Source organism: Gigantopelta aegis, chromosome 3 (genome assembly GCF_016097555.1).
Source record: "Gigantopelta aegis isolate Gae_Host chromosome 3, Gae_host_genome, whole genome shotgun sequence".
In the NCBI taxonomy this organism is placed as follows: domain Eukaryota; kingdom Metazoa; phylum Mollusca; class Gastropoda; order Neomphalida; family Peltospiridae; genus Gigantopelta; species Gigantopelta aegis.
In genome coordinates, this window is record NC_054701.1 from 48,307,608 (window position 1) to 48,330,593 (window position 22,986).

Consider the following 22,986-nt stretch of genomic DNA (forward strand, 5'->3'; position numbering starts at 1 on the left):
AAGCCGGACGTTATTTGTTTTAGTACTACCTTAAATCGCCATCAGTTTAATTTTTGGCCATTAATGGGTTTTTTCAGTCTATGCTGATTGTGAGTTTGTTTGCTTTACCAATTCCAATTCCAGTTCCACCTGTAACTAATCTTATCACTCCTGCCACGGATCCAGTCCCTACGTCATTTCCCTTTTATCTCTGTCTTACAGACTACATGCGATACATTCTGTCTGACTGATGACATAGACATGTCGGCCGCAATAGGGGCCTTGACAAGACCTGACATTAACTGGTCATCATCCAAGTTCAGAACTACAGAACTAGATGAGAAAGAGCTGGACGTATGCGAAGGTAATTAAACATTTTAGGATAGTATCTCCACATAGCACATGTACATGTATATAAATGCAGTTGCAGATGTTTTTTTAGAGCGGTCGTCGAGCAAAAAATTTCAAATAAAAGTTAGATTTTTAAAGTCAACGATTGCCAACTCAGTGTGCTTCAAACAGGAAGGCACAGTTCAAAATTGAAGACAAAAGGAGACAACAAAATAGATTGCTTGTTTTATACACAATGCAAACCTATCCAAATGAAATCACCTTATATAATTGATTTAAATTAGTGGTTATATATACATATACATATTAGAGATGGGTATTGCCATAATCTTCGTATTTAAATATATTGTGATACAGGAACCTGAATTGCGATATGTACCATGATATATTGCCAAGACCAATTCCAATTATTAGAATTTACAATTTGTATTGAAAATGTATATTTCGGTATACCGGTTATACCGCACATTTCATATATATATATATATATATATATATATATATATATATATATATATATATATATATATATATATATATTAGAATATAGTTAGGTCGAACTCGGAAGAGTCGAATGCACCGCAACTCTCGAACCAAAAACGAAGTGCCGAGTTACACTTACTGACTGAATGGCTAGGTCGAACTGCCTGATGGATCGAACACTTTTCTGAGCACTGACAGGATTCGTGCCAACGGGATTCAACTATTTATTTATTTACATTTTGGACCTGACTCTTCTACGTTCGTCTCCCATCCACTATCTTACAGCTGTCTCATGACGGCAACGTACTAATACACGTTGGCTGGTTTCAATTTCATTTTATAATGTAGGTCTGTCCAAACTACACTCCAAGTCTGTAGTTCCTTGTAAACTGGTGGAAAGGATCCAGCTACAGAGCGCCGAGTCTTCGTACGTTTTCCCTTCCTATTTTGTTTCATTTCAGTCTATTTCATTCCAATGAATAATGGCACAAAATATAATCTAAATTAAAAAAAAAAAAATTTGAAACATACATATAGTAAGAGATGCTTCATTCCTTTTATAAAAGTTTTATTTGTTTACCACTAGAGTACCGTGATGAATTAATCATCGGCTGTTGGATATCAGAAAGTTAGTAATTCTTGAAGAAATCTCTAAAATACAGACGGAACGTCGAGTTTTATATTATTTTAAACCTTTTTTTTTTACAAAGGTAGTTTTAAGATAACGGCGTTTGAGTTTAATTTGATAACTATGACCATACATGCTGATATATTAGTAATGGGACACTGATTAAGATGGGGAAAACCCCAGTAAGACAGTGGGTTCAATCTTCTGACACAATCACCCCAAGCTAGCACTCTACAGACTGATTTTTCGTTCCAGCCAGTGCACCACAACTTGTCTATCACTAGCCATGCTATGTGATATCCTATATGTGGGATGCTGCATATCATATAAAAATTCCCTTGCTTCTAACAAAAAAAAATGTAGCGTGTTTCCTCTCTAAGACTTTGTCAAAATTACCAAATGTTTAACATCCATTAGTCATTTATTAATAAATCAATGTGCTCTAGTAGTGTCGTGAAACTAAACAAATTTGAACTTTTCTATTGGCAGAGCTAGATTACACCCCCTTCATTATTTTGTACATTAATTTGTTTATGATATATAAAAGTAGATTACCTCTATAAATAACTTTTCATTAAACAAAAACTTATTACACAAGATATATTTATAACGTTCCTTACTGAAAACGTTCAACCAACATCAGCTAAGGTGCATGTTTCCAGTTGGCTACAGCGAAGTGTGGGGGAAAACCAGCTTCAGTAGTTTGTACAATGAGAAGACATGAAATGAGGGGAGTTCAATTTTAGAACTATCGAACTACCTATAGTCCTAGTCATTAAGTAAAATCAATAAATCAAAAAGCCTAATTTTGTACATTATTGTTTAGCCGACAGACCATCCTAGCAAAATTGGATAATGGAGGTGCAGTAGAATTACTATATCAAGCTGGTGACCGCGTGGGGATATACCCAACCAACCCGCTGGGTTTGGTTGATGCAATACTAGCACGTCTTGACGATGCACCAACACCAGGCCAAGTGATTCAAGTGGAATTCCTGCAAAAAACGATAACACCATTAGGTAAGAATTTTGTGAAAACAATAAGAAATTCACATCTTTAAATTTAGTCTGATGAATTAATTTCTTAACACAAAATCCTTTTAGCAGGGTCCCGAATCTAAATGTAAAAGTACTAATAAAATTATTTTTAGTATCATAGACTTGCATAGAGGGTACTATATACAGGTGTTCATTTGAGATCATTTATCTTGTTTAATGTGTACTGAATGACTAAAAGCAAGTTGGATACATGGTAAAATAGGGAATATTCTACATACATTAAAAGGTAATAACATAAAACCAGTGTACTTTGTAAAAACACAGTGTGTCAATTGGCAGGCTTCGAATCTACCGTACCGATTCACATGCAGTTTGACAGTCCAGCGTCCTATCCAATAGACCACCGGGACTACAAAATAGTAGCACTTTAACTTGTAGTTAAGGATGTGTACCGTCAAACATCGAAAAGCTACTTAAACTGCCTATTAAGTCACAGGTTAAAGTGACATTTATTAAAACTACAATATAAACAGCATTTGTAGAATCAAGTGTGAAAACATACAAACTGTGAGGTAACTATTGCTAACGTAACAATTGAAAGTTATTGAACAATTGGAGCACTGCAAAAGTGTGAATGTTTGCTTACAATGTCATGAAAGCTAAATTACTGTAAATATGTTGGAGCTGAATGTGCCAGCAAATAAAAGGTCAAATTGATCCACTACGACAGTAACCAGTCTAAGAAATACACAGCATGAGCAGATGAACTCAGAGTAAGAGAAAGCACACAAACACATGCTCACGAAGACGAGTAACACTCGCCTAAAGGTGAGGCCACAAAAGGGTACAAAAAGAAAGTATGCATAGAAAACAATATGTACAAGAAGTAATCTAAAACCTGAATAAATTTGGAGGTAGCTGGGGAAGTGGTGCAATTTTGTTTTCCCTGTCAAACCTCGTGTCCGATTTCAGTTTATAGAAGGATGTTATATCTCTTCCCATGTACATTGTTTTGCTACTCCACCTACTTGCTTGTCATATGATTTGTTTTGGTACAGCATCCACAAACCTGTATCACCCTGAGGTAAAAATTGGTTGAATGTATATCTGCAATGTTAAGTTCAGTACACAGTTTGATTTTAACATGTAGGTCATCACCATGCAGCAGCCAAACCCGATGTCTTTAAATCGATATACAACATAATATGTTGAATATTATCATGAGATATCATAAATCTTACATAGTGTTTATCTCCAGTCGCTGTATAATGGATTATGGACTTCACAGGGGTTATGGAACTCGGTGGTATTCGTACACAATTTAAGCTGCTGAGACCAAGCTTATAACGACATCTCTGTCAGACTCGCCAACGTCAATAAAACTAACATATATGAACGTTTTAATAATACGGAAATAATTACAAACTTATGATATACTCCTGTTGTGGTTTCAAGTGCTGCCAATCAAATCAGATTACTACTTAAAACATGTATTTTGGCTGATATATATAATTTACTACTTAAAACATGTATTCTGGCTGATATATATAATTTACTACTTAAAACATGTATTCTGGCTGATATATATAATTTACTACTTAAAACATGTTTCCTGTTTGTTACATTTACATCTATCATAGATGCTGTTGTGTAGACCTACGTACATAGACCGTTGGATATAATCTTAAGAGCGGTATTATGTAGAATGCAGCCGTTATCTCCAAAATGTGATTTGTTGAAGGTACCACCACAAAATGGATACCGTATGACAAAAGACCAAAATGCAGTCTTCGAAGGGCACTTGGGCACTATCTCGATATAACCACGACTCCATCACAATCATTTTTGAAACTTTTGGCTACTCAAGCATCACGTGATGATGATCGAGAAATTCTCGAACAACTGTCTACAGTAAGTTTGTTCGTTTTTATTATGGCTTTCTAATTCTTAGTTCTAGTATAACTTCTTCAGGGGAGCTTGTTTAATACTGAATAGTATGACATATGTCTGTCAAATTTTCTTTTGATATCTTCTGCTATAGTTTTAATTGAATTGTCCTGAAACCTGATATAACGATTCTTAACAAACTAACTGAGAGATATTTTAGAAATTTTGAATATGTGTTAATTATTGTTTAAAAATTTAAATTAAAAACGAAAGTCTATCTTCTAAAGTTTTTATCGGATAGTTCTGAAACATGGTTCAATCTTCATAAACTAATAAAATTGGAAATTTTTAATTGGTGAATTTGTATGAAATTTAAACATTTTAAATTGAAATTTAACATAAACATGTTAAAGGTCTATCGCTGGCACTCTGTACACAGCTATGAATTTGGTACTACATGGTTTTGCCGTTTCGACTAGGTTAAATCAGAATGCATAATGACACAGAATCAGGTGACAGTTTATGATAAGTAGTTCTTAAACTCCAGCTTTAATTATGGTTTCATTTACATTTGTTAAGTATGCATCTATCCAATAATAGGGGGCGAGACGTAGCCCAGTGGTAAAGCGCTCGCTGTCGGTTTAGGATGGAACCCCGTCAGTGGACCCATTGGGCTATTTCTCACTCCATCCAGTGCACCACGACTGGTATAACTAAGGCCGTGGTATGTGCTGTGCTATCCTGTGCATATAAAAGATCCCTTGCTGCTAATCAAAAAGAGTAGCCCATGAAGTGGCGACAGTGGGGATCCTTCCTCAATATCTATGTGGTCCTTAACCATATAACCGTAAATAAAATGTGTTGAGTGCGTCGTTAAATAAAACATTTCCTTCCTTCTATCCAATGATAATATGCAGGTGTCTCGGCTGTACGAAGAATGGAAGTACAAGAAGACTCTAAACCTGCTGGATGTCCTCAACCAGTTCCCCTCGTTGAAGGTTCCGCCGTCGTTGATCATGACTCAACTTCCACTGTTACAGCAGCGTTTCTACAGCATCAGTTCATCTTCACTGGTTACGCCAGACCAGATCCACGCAACTATAGCTGTAGTACGATACAGAACACAAGGTGATGATCGCATTGTATCAGAACAACCTGTTCAGCGAAAGATATAATGTGCCTGTATCTATATCCAGTAACATGCGACCATCAAGTAACATTGAGTTTGATACTTTCAAACATTTTTAAAATGTAAACTACTAAATTACTAGTAATCAGACGTTGTTATTTACTATCTGTTTATTGATGAGTTTTCTCTATATTAAATACAAATTATCTGACAAAGAGTATTTGATTGTATACTAAAATCGGTTCATAGTTTATGGGTTTATATGATGGATCAGTTGCATACGACATTGTGAAGTACATGTTCGGGTTATATATGTTACACCCAAGAACCATGATTCATATTTTCCATCATATTTTCTTCTTTTTTTCAGGCAGCATATACCTCCTATCTGTATGATTTCTCTATTAGAATTTATAATTATGTGGGTCTGTCTCTTTATCCAAGGCTTTCATTACAGATTAATTTGTGTCACGTTTGTTTTCGTCCCACTTTTCGTTTACGTCCACTATTCCATTAATTTAACCCCTACATCATCTCTTACTGTCATCCATCATGTTAAATATTAAGAATTGTATTTACAGATGGTTCCGGCCCTATCCGTAAAGGTGTGTGTTCTGGCTGGCTGAATAGTTGTGATATTGGAGAAACGGTCCCGTGCACACTAAGAGTGTATGTGCTGTATTATTACTGCCTAATGGCATTTTGCTTTTATTAGTGATTTCCGATGATAACATTTACATTAAATAGACAGTCGCTAATTCCTTCTTGAATTAATAATTTGAAGCATATATAAATAAGTTTCTGTTTGCCGTCAGTATGCCAATTCCTTTTACTTCATTTTATATTTTAATGTTCACACTTCAGTCCAATCACGGTTCGTCTTTTCTGTCCTTTGCACCTATTCCAGGTATTTGTGCAGTCTGGCACAACCTGTCCCTCTGAGGAAATATGTATATGACAAAACTAAACATGCAGAGAGCATACGTTAGTGCATATTATACATGTAGTTAAAATGCAGATAGATGTGTAATGGAAGACTTACATACCTAATAAATTATAATATTTTGTGTTTTCAATTGAATATAGCGGTGCATCGATGTTGAAGTTGAATAACATCTAAGCAACATCAGACTTTCTTGTTATATTGATTCGTTGATTTGGAATTAAGACAGAATTCTCTTTTCCACATGTAATATAATGACTCAAATGTTGAATTTAAATTTCGTTCTATTTTTTAAAGTCCGTGTACGCACATTCTTTCAGTTTAATTGCCATTAATACATACATGCCAGTTTGTTTCACCTCTTATTTTTCGTATGATTTTTCTTACTGTACTTTTTGTTCTTGTTCTTCCTCTGGACGGGATTTAGGTAGTCGGTAGAGCGCTAGCCTAAGGGACTATGGGTCCTCAGTAGTCTAATTTTTATCTTCCCACTGGTACATCAAAGACTGGTATGTACTGTCATTGTATAAGCGAAAAAGCACGTGAAAGATCCATTGTCGCTTTATCGGTAACACCAGGGGAAAAAATGTAGTTTAAAATGTGCTGAGGTAGTGTTAAACACATTTTTCTTTCCTGTCCTTTCTTCTATTGGTTTTGGTGGTCTTAGATTCAGTTAATTTGTTTTTACATACCTATCAGATAATTTAGAGATATTAAATGAGTGAACGCGATGTTGGTGTAGTGGCCTTGAAAATACACATCGTCACTAAACTATACACGGGTTGAATCTGATACAAAGATCGAACCCATTAACTCAAAGTCTTTAGTCAAATAAATGACCCTCTGCACCAGTCTAGGCTTTGGTAGATGTAATGTTACCGTCGAATAATGTTTTGTCAGTTGTACGTTACATGCACTCTTTTCAGGGCACCTAACTTCAGAATGCCAGAGGATGTCACACTGCCAGTTTATCTAATAAGTTCAGGGTCTGGGATAGCGCCGTTGAGGAGTTTCTGGCAGCAAAGGAAAATTAACAAGGAAACGTTGCTCACACAATCTGCAGGTGCGTTTTCCTTATCATCGAGATGGCAGTTGATTTCTAAATAAACACATTTGGAATTTTAATGTGACTAATCATATGTTCAGTGCTTAGCAAAATTATTTTGATATTGATTTTAAAATAATTTAGCACTAGGTAGCGATGCATGACAGAATCATGGTGATGAAACTGCTTTTCAAGAAAATTACATTAATAGACATGAAACTGACAATATCTTTTTATTTAGTAATAAGATTGTTTCTGTTGGTGTATATAAAAATCGCGAACACAGCCACGGCAGACAAAATGTATGCTACAGAATTTATGTTTTTAAAGGATACAAACAATGAAGTTCGTTCCTAAGAAATGTAATGTTGACTTTCAGACAAACCTTCAACTCTCTAAATACACAGATAACAATACAAAAACATCATGAATTAGTCAAGTAAACTATATTGTCCTGTAATTTTATTAATCATTAATTAATAACTGTTTGTGGGGGTTTTTGTTGGTTTGTGTGTGTGTGTGTGTGAGTGTGGGGGGGGGGGGGGGGGGGGGGTGTCAGGTTTTAAATATTTTAGACAATATTAAAAAATACGTTTGCACTTTTAGTATTTGAAAATTATCACGAAGGTACTGATACATACAGCATATACATGCGAAATAAAGTTCACTCTTCGTCATGTATCTCGTGTAAGGCTTCACCTATACCCTTTGTATCAGTATTCACCATATATATATATATATATATATATATATATATATATATATATATATATATGGTCACCATGTATATTGTATGCATATAGAAGAGACCAATGTAAGTTAGCAAACTTGAGCTCAATTCCTTTGTTCTTTGTACAATATAAATATATGTTTAATCAACCTGTTGTCCACTGAGACGGAACCGCTAGCATAATCAGCGTTACAGTATATGAGATTCAGCGTTACAGTATGTGAGATTCAAATTCATGTAAACCATTTTGGTTATACTATTATGTGTATCCTATTTTGGTGCTTGTCATACAACAGATGGGGAAACCTGGGGAGAAATGAAGTTATATTTTGGTTGCCGTAACCCAGCAGAAGACTTTATCTACGAAACAGAATTAAGGCAGATGAAAGCAGAAGGCATTCTTACAGGTTGTTACATTGCCTTTTCTAGACGGCAGGGACAACCCAAGGTACGTACATTTGAACATGATCATTGAATAGTAGTAGTGGTTGTTGACCACGATATTATTATTAGTGATAGTAGTAGTAGTAATAGAATTAGTAGTAATATTATCACTGCTACTATTACTACTACTACTACTATTACTACTACTACTACAACTACTACTACAACTACTACTACTACTACAACTACAACTACTACTACTACTAAGTTACTATTACAACAGTACTAGCAGTAGAATAAAAATGAATAATGTATCTTTGATCAATTTGATAAATGCAAAAAGCTACATTTTTATTTCACAAAATAAAATTGTAAATAAAAGTCACCTTTTGGAACAAAATACATTTTAACAAAATTATATATTAGTATTGCCAAACGCATTAACAATAGCAAACATTTGTAAACCCCCACCCAATCCATTATTTGGGACACTGCCACAATAAAGTGGACATTGCACCACGTACATATAATTCTGAGGCCCTTAACACATTTTAATATTTCTAATTATCTAATGACTGTAAAAATGCACCAGCATGTTTTGTTTCGTTCTTCAGGTATATGTGCAGGATATACTACTTCAGATGTCTGCTGATGTGTACAGTGGTATCGTCAAACGAGGAGGGCATTTCTACGTGTGTGGAAGTATTGAGATGGCGTCTGACGTCATGGCAACCTTGGAGAAAATTCTACAGAAAGAAGGTGGCATGTCAGTTAAAAGTGCGAAGAAATATATTCAAGATCTTGAAGTATGTCATACTGTACCTATGTAATAATATAAACAATCGTATTGTTCCGTTAAATTGTTTACATTTACGGTACTGGATTCATAAGAGCATAACTTATCACAAAAATATTCTTAAATTATCATGAAATTCCAACAATATATCCAATAATTTGTGTATCTCAAGCTAGAAAAATGTCGTAGTTTAGACGTATTTTTCACTTTTGTACTAAAATTACGAAAAGCGGCATTACATACTTTTTGTGTTTTAAGGAAAAAAGGTGTTAAATCAATATTGTATACTAGTATTAAACTGTAAACTGTTCTGAGATCATTATTTAATTTAACATAGAAGACAAAAACATTATTTAATCTTAAATCACAAAAAATCCTCCATATACCATTATTTTATTTCATTAGAAAATGTATTTAAGTCAAAAGTTATTTTTAATCCTTGTATTTCAAAGCAATTTAAAGGCGAATTATTGTTACTTTTCAAGCCAAAATTGTCACTACTACCATTCTGCTCCTTGTTCGATTCAGACAGCAAATCGATTCCACAAGGACATTTTCGGGACTAGTATTGAGCGCAACCTCCAGACAGCTATGCGGGCAGGTGAACAAATCAACGGAACTACACATATCATAAATGTAACTGACGAAACCGTGAAGCAAAATTCATTGAACACACCAGTGTCAAATCAGATAAAGACAACAACAGCACCCACATCAGTCAAGGTAACTTCAAAAATTAATTTTTCTTTTACATATTCTTGTTGCTTATAGAGGGGTGGGTCACATCTGTAGGGGATGGGGTAAGTGTCATGTTCCCACCACTCGAAGACGAAAATGCACGTGGTTTGTTTCGTTCTATTCTACAGCCTCTATTAGAAACATACTTATCTGCCCTTGATTTGCATAGCGCTAAACGGACCTAATTAGCCACTAAATTATTTCCGGCGTGTTCACGCTCCAGTCGCTTACAACAAAGGCCCTTCGTTACTACTGAATTGTGGAGTAGTCATCGACGTTAATAAAGTTTTATATTACTATTATTGTTTGTCAGATTGTGTGCAATCTCCTTCTTTTACAGAATGACTGACTCGTTAAAACGGCATTTTAATAAAGTTATGATATTTGCAATTAATATTCATGTGTTTGTGTATATATTACTGTGTACAAACGGAAATGTACATTAATTTGACTGAATGACTAGCTGCGATTTTCTGTATTGCTAGCTGTATTATTAACTACGACCTATGCAGTAGGCTAGTTAATAATGAAACTAACAGAAATTCACTTCCTCGCCTAACGATAATGAATCGGAAATAGAGACGGTTTCCGGAGCAAACTTGCACATATTTTTCAGTGGAATAAACACAGGTAACAAATCGTACATCATGACGTATATTAAATTTAACTGAATACTGACAATGCAAATAAATGCGTTATTGGTGAAAATACGCAAACAAATCGGAACAGCGAGTCCAGGGTCAATGTCAGACAAGGTGTAACGGACATAGTGTAACGGAAAGAAAAAAAGAAATGTTTTATTTAACGACGCACTGAACACATTTTATTTTACGGTTATATGGCGTCAGACATATGGTTAAGGACCACACAGGTATTGAGAGAGGAAACCCGCTGTCGCCACTACATGGGCTACTCTTTCCGATTAGCAGCAAGGGATCTTTTATTTGCGCTTCCCACAGGCAGGACAGCACAAACCATGGCCTTTGTTGAACCAGTTATGGATCACTGGTCGGTGCAAGTGGTTTACACCTACCCATTGAGCCTTGCGGAGCACTCACTCAGGGTTTGGAATCGGTATCTGGATTAAAAATCCCATGCCTCGACTGGGATCGGAACCCAGTACCTACCAGCCTGTAGACCGATGGCCTAACCACGACGCCACCGAGGCCGGTCTAGTGTAACGGATACAATTTCATATGTAATTTAATAGTTACGATCGACTATCTATCTGCAATTATTAATATATATTAATTATTATTATTATTATATATTAATGTATATATATATACAGTGTCTGCGCTTAACTTTATTTTTGAGTTGGCATCCGGGCAAGTGGTGACAGCACTTTCACTTGCCCGGATCTATTTTCACTTTTATTTATTTATTATTTATTTATTTAATTATTGATTTAAAAAAGATTTAAAAAATCGGTCGCCAGGCAGGCAACCGTTAATTTCGAACCCTGTATATATCTGTGTGTGCGTGTATGTGTTTTCTGGCGCAAGGTGGCAAGGGGAGGGCGCACACACACGCACACGCACACGCACATATTTTTTGTTTTGCCTGCCACTTACGCTTATAATCATGTATACATAATGTCTTCATTTTAATATGTTAGGCATCTACCTATCTTAAATAATCGGCATGCAAGACTAACATAAATATGTTTACACAAATATTTTGATGTAAATAAACAAGTACTGTTACTATAGGTAGATGTCTTTAGGTTAAATTATATATTTAGCTGCACAATTTATAATGCAATGCATATAGGCCTAATTGATTTGCAATAAATGAAATATTTAGTCAAACAGGCGCGTGTGCAGGAAATGGTGTAAAGGAAGTCAAGACTGACTAGTGGTGTTTTTAAGGGAGGGGTCGGGTCACGCGTCCCCGGAAATACATTAAAACAACAACAAACATAATATAGCACGTGGGGAAGGGGACTGTTCTGATCGGAATATTACATATAGTCCGTCCCATCCTCCTACAAAATGTTTTGTTGGTTTTGTAAATAATTTAAGTTTGGTTTGACGTAAAAATAAATATATAAGTGTTTTGGAAATAACAAAGATATACTATTTCTGTGTGTTATTTAGAAAACAAGCGGTTTGAAAAAATGCGTTCTACGTGGGGCGCATTATAAACATATGTTTCTATTATCTATTACAACTGTGTTACTGTCACACACAATTCATTAAAACTGCAGGTGTGTTTGTATGTTTAAATGAAATTATGATAATTAATGTGAGGCGAGATTGCAGCTTTGTAAAAAACAAATGTCGAAGCAAGTGACCAAAACAATCAGGGTGGGTAACAGCTTGCTAGATTCACTTCCTATATTTAACACATGGTCAGTTATAACAAAACGCAATTTCATGAACTTAATTTTTACCTGTATCATTCTTTATTTTTAAAGCATAGGTGGGGACATTTATGATGCCAGGGACTGGCATGCATAAATCTCAGCTGAATATTCACAAACAACTGTGGTCATCAGCCATATTTGCTGTAACCGGAACGCGCCGGAAGTGGTTATTAATTAGGGGACGTAACTCTGCCTATTTTTTCTCGCGAATTTCTAATAGAGGCTATACAAAATTAAAAAAAAAAATCAGGCTTGTTATACTAGATATTGTGCCGCCTCGACTAGATATTGTGTCGCCTCAACTAGATATTGTTAACAGGCCTACAGGCCTGTGTGTGTCTTGTTATTTATGATGATAATAAATTAGCAAATAACAATGCATAATGCATATATCAGAATGAATATAAAGTTGTGCAACAAATGTTCTGTATAGAATAATGCGTATTAAACATAACAAAGGAGAAGCAATAAATGTTTTTCAAGAACGCTCGTGCAAATTAAATTGCTTGTCGACTATTACAACATTTAAAAATCAGAGTCCAGAGTATTAGAGAAACTCCACCACCAAGCTACATTTTTGTAGTAAAAGTGAAGGTCTTTCATATACATTTTCTATACACATTGAAACATATAACACATTAAATACATTATCATTCGATTAGCTGCCCAGCAACAATTGTGTTACATGAACATGTGCCATTTCATTTCAGGACAGACAAGATGTTACGAGAAACATAGAAGAAAAACAACGAAAGCGCAAGAAAACATCATCGCCATGTGTTATCATTTGAAACAGTTGGCTACATCAAGCTCAAAGAGAAAATAACAGTATATAAGGAATATTTACCATGTATGACGTCATTTTGGAAAGAAAGAAATGTTTTATTTAACGACGCACTCAACACATTTTATTTACGGTTATATGGCGTCAGACATATGGTTACGGACCACACATATTTTGAGAGGAAACCCGCTGTCGCCACTACATGGGCTACTCTTCCGATTAGCAGCAAGGGATCTTTTATTTGCGCTTCCCACAGGCAGGACAGCACAAACCATGGCCTTTGTTGAACCAGTTATGGATCACTTGTCGGTGCAAATGGTTTACATCTACCCATTGAGCCTTGAGGAGCACTCACTCAGGGTTTGGAGTCGGTATCTGGATTAAAAATCTCATGCCTCGACTGGGATCCGAACCCAGTACCTACCAGCCTGTAGACCGATGGCTTGCCACGACGTCGGTGATGTCATTTTGGATGACTGAACAACAATAAAACTACCCGTAGTAGCTCAGTAACAGAAATAGTACCACACAAATTAATTGTTTATCTACATCAGTTTATTATATTTCTACATAAGAATGACCTGTTGAAGTACATGTAATTGTTGACCAGTTCGACAATAGACCACTCTACTAAAGTAGGTAAACAATTACACGTCAGTGTGTTTCAATAATAATATTTTAATGACTGAACATAATTATTAATTGGTTGTTGTGTAATACTGGAGCCTGTAACCTCGATGATATATTTTAATCAGTGTCCATATACTAGTATATTCACAGGTGATGGTTTATGTTTTGTATTTTCATAGATTTTTTGCCAGACACCAATCAAGGTACTATCAAAGCAACTTCCCAGTCTATAGGTATCTCACCACTATTGTTTTTACATGTAGTCCTGCAACAGAGGCCCGCAAAAGTGTACTGCAGCCAGAAATATAAGATTTGTTACTATGGCTGAAGTAAATATTTGGGGTGCAGAATTCATGAAAATGTAAGAAGACATTTTCTATAGTTAGTGCGAACAAAATGGCAGCCAGTCCATCAATAAAATTGTATATATTTAGAACTATAAGACTTAGAAATGAGATCTTAGTGTCAAAGCTGACGTTTATAGAGTCGGTAATTTCATTAAAACTGTTTGTAATAATGTCAGATAATTGGTTGTCAAACAGTTAAAATTACTGACTAAAATGGCGGTATTTTTTGGTATGAAAATCTAATAATTTGTGTTGAAAGACACTTTTTATGTAAATATTAAGTTTTGATGCTTTATAAGTTTAGTTAACATGTTTTGACGAATTCTAAAACAACATTTAACCTTAAATATTTATTGATCGTCTAAAATGATAAATCAAGATGAGGTACATATGCCTAACCATTGATCAAATTGTTGAACGTTGAGTAAGCATTGTTGTCATTATACAACTATTAGCACTCACAAGTTATCATACTGTTACTGTTACTTTATTAATGTGCCTATATCCAAAAGAGGTTCAGGCACGTCTATCCGACACCCAGTCTCTGGCAGGGCCAGTGGATAGGTGTCGGACAGACATGTTTTATTTAACGACGCACTCAACACATTTTATTTACTGTTATATCGCGTCAGACATATGGTTAAGGACCACACAGAGAGGAAACCCGCTGTCGTCACTTCATGGGCTACTCTTTCCGATTAGCAGCAAGGGATCTTTTATATGCACCATCCCACAGACAGGGTAGTACATACCACGACCTTTGATATACCAGTCGCGGTGCACTGGCTGGAACGAGAAATAGCCCAATGGGCCCACCGACGGGGATCAATCTCACACCGACCGCGCATCGAGCGAACAATTTACCACTGGGCTACATCCCGCCCCCAGGGTGTCGGGACAGAGTTATCATAACTACAATACCAAATCATAACTGAATGAATGAATGGTTAATAAATCCATAGCACAAAACCCCGAGGATAATACATGTATATACATTGAGTAGACAGTGCTATACACACTACCGTCCTCATATCCATATACTAGTTATTATCGATTATATCGTCGGCTTTCATCTCACGATTATCTTCAGGTATCTCACCACTATTGATTATACATTGGTGACAGTACAAATATAAAGCCAAGCACTGAATAAATTATTAACAGTAGGTGCTATGTACTACCCGACGTGAAGAGAACAGCCTCTGTGACAGGATTTAAAGGGACATTCCTGAGTTTGCTGCAAACATGTTATCGACTAACAGAGACGATATTAAACGTGTTTTTGATCGTTCTAATATTTGTACTAGGTTAAATTTCATTTTATTTCTTACAAATATTAAGACGACCAGAAACACATTGAATATACAAACACTGATATTCTAAACAAGAAAATATATTTAATATGTAAGTATAATCGTAGAAATATTTTATTAGTCGGAAACATCTTACAATGCAGCAAACTCGGGAATGTCCCTTTAAGCAAATAAAATTGATACTTCGCCATCTGCAATTCCAATTACCCAGACTCCTAAGCATATGGGCTAATGGAGGGGTGGCTACTCTTGTTAAATATATGTACCACAGGCATAGTAAACAATGGTCTTGCATGTAGCTAAGCAGATATGCATCTGTCAGTTTGATATGCCAAAATCAAGAGGCAATGTTACCCTTCCAGTATTCCATAATCATACTGCCAAATCTGTCCAGACACCAACATAATAAAATAAAGAAAAGAGGTACTCTTTTTCATAGAACTAAATTCGTCGCCTATACGTCGCGGTGTGATCCATTCACACACAACATAATCAGGAAATGGGCTATCACTTTCACGTCAGATTGTACAGCAATTCTGGGTAAGGTCAAACTGGTTCATTAGCTTGGGTACCACACCCATAAAGCATTTTTTATTTTTAAAACCAAACTTGACGGGATTTCCAAACTCCCGTTTCGGTGTGGTGACGTCTCGCGATGCCATCAGCTGGTAGAGGCATCTGTGATCACTGCTGACCAATGTAGGTTAAAAATTGTCTTAATTTTGTGTGGCTTTTTTGCAAGCATATTTTTCTTACTGCATGACAATGTCATATTAAAGATTGTTCAAAGAAGTGCAATCTGCTTTGTCATACAAGGACCCAACACATTTGGTGACCGCCACATGTTCGTCCTAAAATAATATCCCTTGTGTTTTCAAGTTTGCAAGCAACTGCAACTGGCCAACGTTCTTCATCGTTAAATTGAAAATGTTCCGTGTCGCAGCCAAATAATGATACTGTATTGCTTACTCCACTGATGGTCATATATAGCATGCGCTGGTGTAAACCAGTTAAGACAGGCAAACATTTCTTCTTTGTATGAGATATAATAATATATTATATATTTTCTTCACTCCAGATATAATACTAGGAAAAGTCCGCAAATGTCTACACAGAGTAAATGGCCAAATATCTAGGTATTAGTCTGAACGGTACGAAGATGCTGTGTCTGTGTTGAATAGGACACGGCAAGTATATATTATAATAGATGATGGCAGTTGAAATCACGAATTAGGCTGACACCAGAATTATGATACATACACAGTTTACTGCAGGATAATGAACACAGCACATGTAATAAGCAGTCCACACAATAATGTTCTCGAATTGCTTCTGTATTATTGTAGATTAGTTAGAGTAATGAAAATACTTGTATATCTGCTCACATACAATGAAAGACGATATGCCAGTCACACATGGTATCTGCCAGTACTTGCTATGTATAATCAACTAAAGCGAAAGCACGACTGTATCATGATTTCTGTAAACTGGCTAACTGTATATTATTTAATTAGATCTTAATAAACACTTATTACTCAGGTGCAGAAGCCAATTGGTGCCTTGTTATATTTTAACTACGGCATGTGACACTATTCTAATTATGTCGCATCCACTCGCCAAAATTATGTTTTATGTGGGTTTATTTAATGCTTTTTTTGTTCTTTTTTAAAAAAAGAAGTTTAGTATTAATCATGTGAATTGCGCTGATGGTTGTGACATACATGTAACATAAATAGGAAATTATTTTTATACCGTCAAACGACGTAAGCAATATTGGAACGTAGCACAAGAACATAGAGAAGAATAATATTTCTAATAATATAATAGTATTGGATAGTCAAGCAGAAGCAATGATATGACACGGCATTGCTAATTCTTATGCTGGGTATATAGACAGATTAGATTATAAATGTGCCAGGATATAGCTATAAATCAGGATATAGATGTCTGCCTGAAGAAGACCTACATAAGTAACAAGGGGAGACGAACGTTCATGAACCAATAACCAGGAAAACCACCGCGGTTTTGTCAACATACTTGAAGGTTGCATTGTACCAAAGCACGAAGTTCCATGTCAAAGTTCACCGTCAAATATTTATAGAGTACAAAATGTTGCGTATGTGATTGATAGTAATATATAGCATTGATTATTTGTGTAAATACTAATGTAAGGTACACCCCCCCCCCCCCCCCCCCCCACCCAAAATGGAACTGCGATTTTCTATGAAAATGAGTATTGCTAACACATTTCTTAAATGGTATGTGACCACACATTTTCTTGCAGGTGGATTAAATGTGAGGTGCGACACCTTTTATTTGTGTACTGCCTGGGTGTATTGACAACTTGATTCGCTGCCGATATCAGTTTTATTAGTAAACATTAACATTATCGCCAGTAAGAGTTGATTTGGTACAATGTAACCTGAATCCATCATGACGTGCCGCGGGTTAAATTGGAAATACTGTACACTCCGTTTTGAAACTTGTTGGACGTCGTGTATGTTAACTGGACGTAGCCCATAAGTCTAGACTCAAAGCTGGTATTGGTGGTGTTTAGGTTTAGCCCGAGTACTCCGACATTAAAGAGCCAAACAGGCATATGGGCAGTAGCCTGAGCACTCTGCCGTCAGAGTGCCAGGTTAGATGAACATTTAGACGTCCAAATATCCATCTAGCTCTCTGATGGCAGAGTACTCGGGCTATTTTAGTCTCGCCACATACCAAACGATAATCCCCCGCCCCCTCCTTTCCATTTTATACTATCCAAGCACAACGAACACATTTTTAATGGTGGAATGAATTGGTGAAGCATTTATTATTTAAACAAAGTCTACAAGACGAATCCAAGTCAGATTTGTGGAGGCCAGGTATCGACTAATGCGCCTTCCTGGCAGCACAGTCGTGCCCTTCCTAGGGTCCCCAAAGGACAGGGCCCCCGATGCACCCCGTTTGTGTATGAAACCCACATTTACTGGGGTCACCGACGCAAATGGTTTCATACACCCTCCCTTAAGAGTGTGACCAACAAAAGGTGAGGTGCACCTACCTGGGCTACCTTGAGCCCCCTATCTCGAACTAGGGTCCCCAACGTTGAGATTTATGTGCCTGGCCCCCACAGGACTCGTCTATACGAGGACACCCCACTCAACCAAGGTTCTTACTAGCCACAATAAACTTGAATACCACCCTCGAAAAAAGATTGTAAGCCATCTTGCAATGTATTGAGAACAATGTCATTTCCTATATCTGACAAGTGGACGCCATCCTTTCTGAATAGCCCTTGTCTTCACTGACAATTGAGTATTTTATACCAAAGCCCCCATTCTCACAAAACCACTTCAACCCATAACGATTAACCCTTTTTCGTTTATGTTCAATCCCCGAAAGAGACTGCACCCTGCCAAACCAATCGAGGAAGAATGGTGGACCAAATTTTTCTGTCATGGGCAGAATACCCTTTAATTCCCCCAAATCTGCAAAAATCATATCACCCAACTCCTTCCCCGAGATCTCTACCAGATCATTTGATCCCAAATGGATTACGATTATGTCAGGTACGGAATACCTTTGCAGCTGACGTTTAATGGATGGTAAAAGATCGCTCTATTTTTGGCCTCTTTTTCCGAACCATGATAGGCGGCAATTTTCCAGTCCACGGTGTCTGCCAATCGGTCGACTAACAGCTCTCCTGTGTGCCCAGTATATTAATGATGAGCCCATCATCCACACATCTGCAAAAATACTTATCACATTGTTAGGCAATTATAATAACCATGCACTAGCAGCAGTGGTTGTTTGGTTATGTGGAATACTGGCCAGTATATGCATCACCCACAACTGCACATTAAATCAGCCCAAGAATTATGTGGGTACCTTGCCTGTCTCCTCCTAAATTGCTCATCGTAAGTCAACCATCCCATATTTTTAAAACGCAAAGCTGCTGACCTTACCGTGTGCATATAGGACAGCAGGTCTTGATGATGTTTTTCGGGGAATGCTTCCAAATACACACTCATGAAAATGGTAAAAGCACTGGTCCATTCCACTATGTTGCTAACGCTTTTCTGATGTGACGGTTGCTTATTTGCCTGTAGCATACCACTTTCTGTAATGATAAACGTTACAGGGGCATCCTGATCGGTCGCGGATTCGGAATTTTTTAACGTTCCCAAATTGATATATTCCCCCTGCCAAATCTTTTCTTTCACTGATAGGGAAACTGCTGAGCCCACTCCGTCCACCGCCCACTGATCACTCTATCCCCCCCCCATCTACCACGACTTCCGAACTCGTAGACGGCCGGTTGTTTGCACCGTTCACAGAATTATCAATAACCCGTACATTTCTAAAAGTATCTAAACCGAACTCCTCTACATCTGACCCGTCACTCTCATTTAATCTGGATATTAAATTATCGGAGTTAATTGCTGTTATAGATTTCCCACTGTTCTTACCATGCTTACCTGTGGGAGCTCTGGGCCGTTCGGCCTGCTCGTTTGTCGTCACATTTTTTGTACGGTCCAAGTTTCTTGTTGAAACTGGAGTTCGTTTTCCCTTACCGTCATACGATATCGGGGTTTTCCTCTGCGAAGCAGTTTTCGTCTTGTTTTTAGCTTTAGGCATTCTGTATCGTGTTCTTTCTTTCTCTTTTCGAATTTTTTCTACGTCCCCAACCTAACGGCTCGGCTAAAAGACTGGGCGCGCAAAGCAATTGCCCGTAGAGGGGGATTCTGCAATTGACGACTTGTAACTAAAGGGGGGTAAATCAATATCTAAATATGGACTCACATCACTGTTTGGTTTCGCAAGACAAACCATTTATGGCTAAGTAATGATTGTATATGACGCCAAATTTTTATTATTTTACAATTAAAAATGAATATTTTTCATTTTTTTGACAAAAGAACATAAAAAATGTATGCATGATGAAGAAATCATAAAGTTCATACTTCATAAAAAATATAAACTAAAAAATTAAGTTTTGTTTAACTTTTTTAAGATTTGTTTTTAGTATGAACTTTATTTTAAAAGTGCGTATAAAACAAGAATTATGCTTTTAGGTGATTAAAGTTCAAAGTTCTAACTTTTAAACTTCAAAGAAATTCTTTATCAAGTCTAGGATAATCACAAACATACATGTTAAACGTCCAACAACAACAACAACAACAAACCCAGTCCTTCAGATGGAAATTAAAAAGTAAAAAAATACAAAGAAATAGAGTTTTTAATGTCCAAAAACTTGCAACATACTCACCAATGCTGTTTCACTCCTTGTCATTGCTATCAACACCATTTTTGTTTTGGTCATCATTGCCATCGATCGTACCAAGAGCCGCCAAAAGACTGGAGAAGGAATTGTTAGGAGATTGTATCTGACCATGGGTTGGAGTGCTAGTTTGCCATGCCTGGGCAATCACAGAGGATGATTGAGAAGAAGTAGAAGGCTGAGCTGAAGGGGTTCCTGGCGCTGGCACCGATGTAATTGTAGCTGGAGGAGGTGGAAGCAGCTGCTGGTATGAAGTTTTGGCCAGATATGTAGAAGGTCCTGGCTGCTGAGATTGGTACGATATAGGTCTTGGCTGCTGAGATTGGTACGACATAGGTTCTGGGTACTGTGATTGGTACGACGAAGGTCCTAGGTAATGTGCTTGGAACGACGAAGATCCTCGCTGCCCCAGCTGTCGTTGTCGATTAACATTTGTGTAGTGCATAATGACGGGGAAGACAGCAGCCTGCAGCTCTTGAAAAGTGTCGTCATCCATCAGTTTGCTTTCATGAAACAGCATTTGGGCCTAGGCTCTTCTTGCTGCCGTTCTGTCATCATCACAAGTACTAGGTTGTTGTGGGGAGTTCATCTGGTGGGATACGGATTGGACATTGTTCACTCTCTGTAGTATCTGAAAACAGAGGGAGACGGGTTTATTGTCAGATCAACACAATATAGGTCATTTACGAACATGCCAGTTTTAGTGGTCGAGGAAACCAGAGTACTCGAAGTAATCCACCGACCCGCGGCAAGTAACTGGCAACTTTCCCACACTCGTATGTGTAAAAATCCCTTGACAAGTATTAACCTGCCCTGAGCGGGATTCGAACTCACGCCTAGGAGGTGAGAGGCGTAAGATAATTAATCAAGCGACTTTGACCCCACGGCTACCGTGAAAAAGAGAAAAATAGCTTTAACCTAAGTACAAAGAGAATCTTTCCTGACTGTGACAGCTTGGAAAGCTAGTGTCATAATTATGGAGGCAAAGTACATTACTAAAGAATCATACAAATCTGAAACGAACCATGATGAAATTGCAAGCAAAGCAAAGAAGAGGAATGATCATTGTCACAAAATGTACTTACTTTACTCAGAACGTCTTCTGCTGAAGGTGTTGTTGTGGAGGACATCTTTGAGGAACGCTTGGAAGAAGAAACCTTTGAGGATTTGGACGCCTTGGACACTTCACTAGCGGACCCAGGATCTAAATCTCCATCCTCCTCTTCTGTGGAACCATGATCTTGAGATACATCAGATGGAGCAGCACTGGGCAGGTTCTCCGACAGTTAACCCCCTTTCTTTCTCTTGCCTTCTGCAACTCTCCTCATGTAATTCTGGATGTAACCGAAGTTGTCTAGGACCCACTTGTCACGGTCAGTGAGGGGCTGCGCTCCAGAGCCAGAGGGCTGCTTCTTGGTGATTTTCCCTGCTCTGTCTCGTATCGATTTCAACCAGATGGTCAACTGTTCTGCAGATATTCCGAACTGTTGAGCTTTTTCTTTCATTATTCTCTGCCTCTTCTCCTTGTTTTTATAATCAGCCATCCTGAAGTTGTATAAGAATTCATTTTCTTTATACCAGTCAGCCAATGCTTGTTCTTGTTCTGGCTGCAAGGTCAATGGAACAGGTCTCGTTTTTTTCATTGCTGGGGTTGTTGCAGCTTCGTCTTTTGTTTGTACTTCTATGTCAACTGTCTCATGTGTTTGTTGTTCTTCGTCGGATTCTACCGTAGCACGATCATGTTGTGGAGAAGGTGCAACAGGAGGAGTGACAGACCTATGTCTTTTCTGTTTGCCCTTTCCTCGTCCCTTGGGTGGCATGGTTATCAGATGATGGACAGTACAGTCTTGTAATAGGTTTTCTCAAGACAGTCGCTTTTCGTGGAATGAGGAGCTTTGGCATGGGCTGCTTTATATATTTCTCCAGAACCGCTGCAGATCGTGAGAAGAACGTAATTAAACGTATTAGCCGTGTGGATAACATAATAACCGTAGTTACCATCAAGAAACCGCATGCAAACCGCCAATGCATTAAAGGGAACCGTATAGCGGTTGTCTCGCGGAAGGTTAACGGTTTGCTTGCGGGCAGTACGGTGCATTCACGGTTCGCGCGGATTTCTTACGTTTTAGAGCTTTCCGCAGCATTTCGGCGGAAAAATTAAACATGTTTAATTTTTTCGGCGGTGC

General features: G+C 37.3%; 2 protein-coding genes across 2 annotated transcripts in view; one reads left to right on the plus strand and one right to left on the minus strand.

The window, feature by feature from the left end:
* Nucleotides 1-13,414, plus strand: part of LOC121368682 (nitric oxide synthase, brain-like) — a 33,175-nt gene extending 19,761 nt beyond the window's left edge. Inside the window, exons 16-26 of the mRNA XM_041493421.1 lie at nucleotides 202-343; nucleotides 1,162-1,240; nucleotides 2,268-2,461; nucleotides 4,182-4,351; nucleotides 5,245-5,455; nucleotides 6,038-6,125; nucleotides 7,326-7,462; nucleotides 8,471-8,622; nucleotides 9,173-9,364; nucleotides 9,883-10,077; nucleotides 13,171-13,414. Coding sequence (XP_041349355.1) covers nucleotides 202-343; nucleotides 1,162-1,240; nucleotides 2,268-2,461; nucleotides 4,182-4,351; nucleotides 5,245-5,455; nucleotides 6,038-6,125; nucleotides 7,326-7,462; nucleotides 8,471-8,622; nucleotides 9,173-9,364; nucleotides 9,883-10,077; nucleotides 13,171-13,251 — 1,641 coding nt within the window. The 3' untranslated portion in view covers nucleotides 13,252-13,414. The remainder of the gene's footprint in view (nucleotides 1-201; nucleotides 344-1,161; nucleotides 1,241-2,267; nucleotides 2,462-4,181; nucleotides 4,352-5,244; nucleotides 5,456-6,037; nucleotides 6,126-7,325; nucleotides 7,463-8,470; nucleotides 8,623-9,172; nucleotides 9,365-9,882; nucleotides 10,078-13,170) is intronic.
* Nucleotides 13,415-22,086: 8,672 nt separating this feature from the next.
* On the minus strand, nucleotides 22,087-22,620 carry LOC121368683. Its single transcript, XM_041493422.1, has one exon. It carries the CDS (start codon nucleotides 22,618-22,620, stop codon nucleotides 22,087-22,089), a length of 534 nt encoding a protein of 177 aa, XP_041349356.1.
* Between the last annotated feature and the right edge of the window lie 366 nt (nucleotides 22,621-22,986).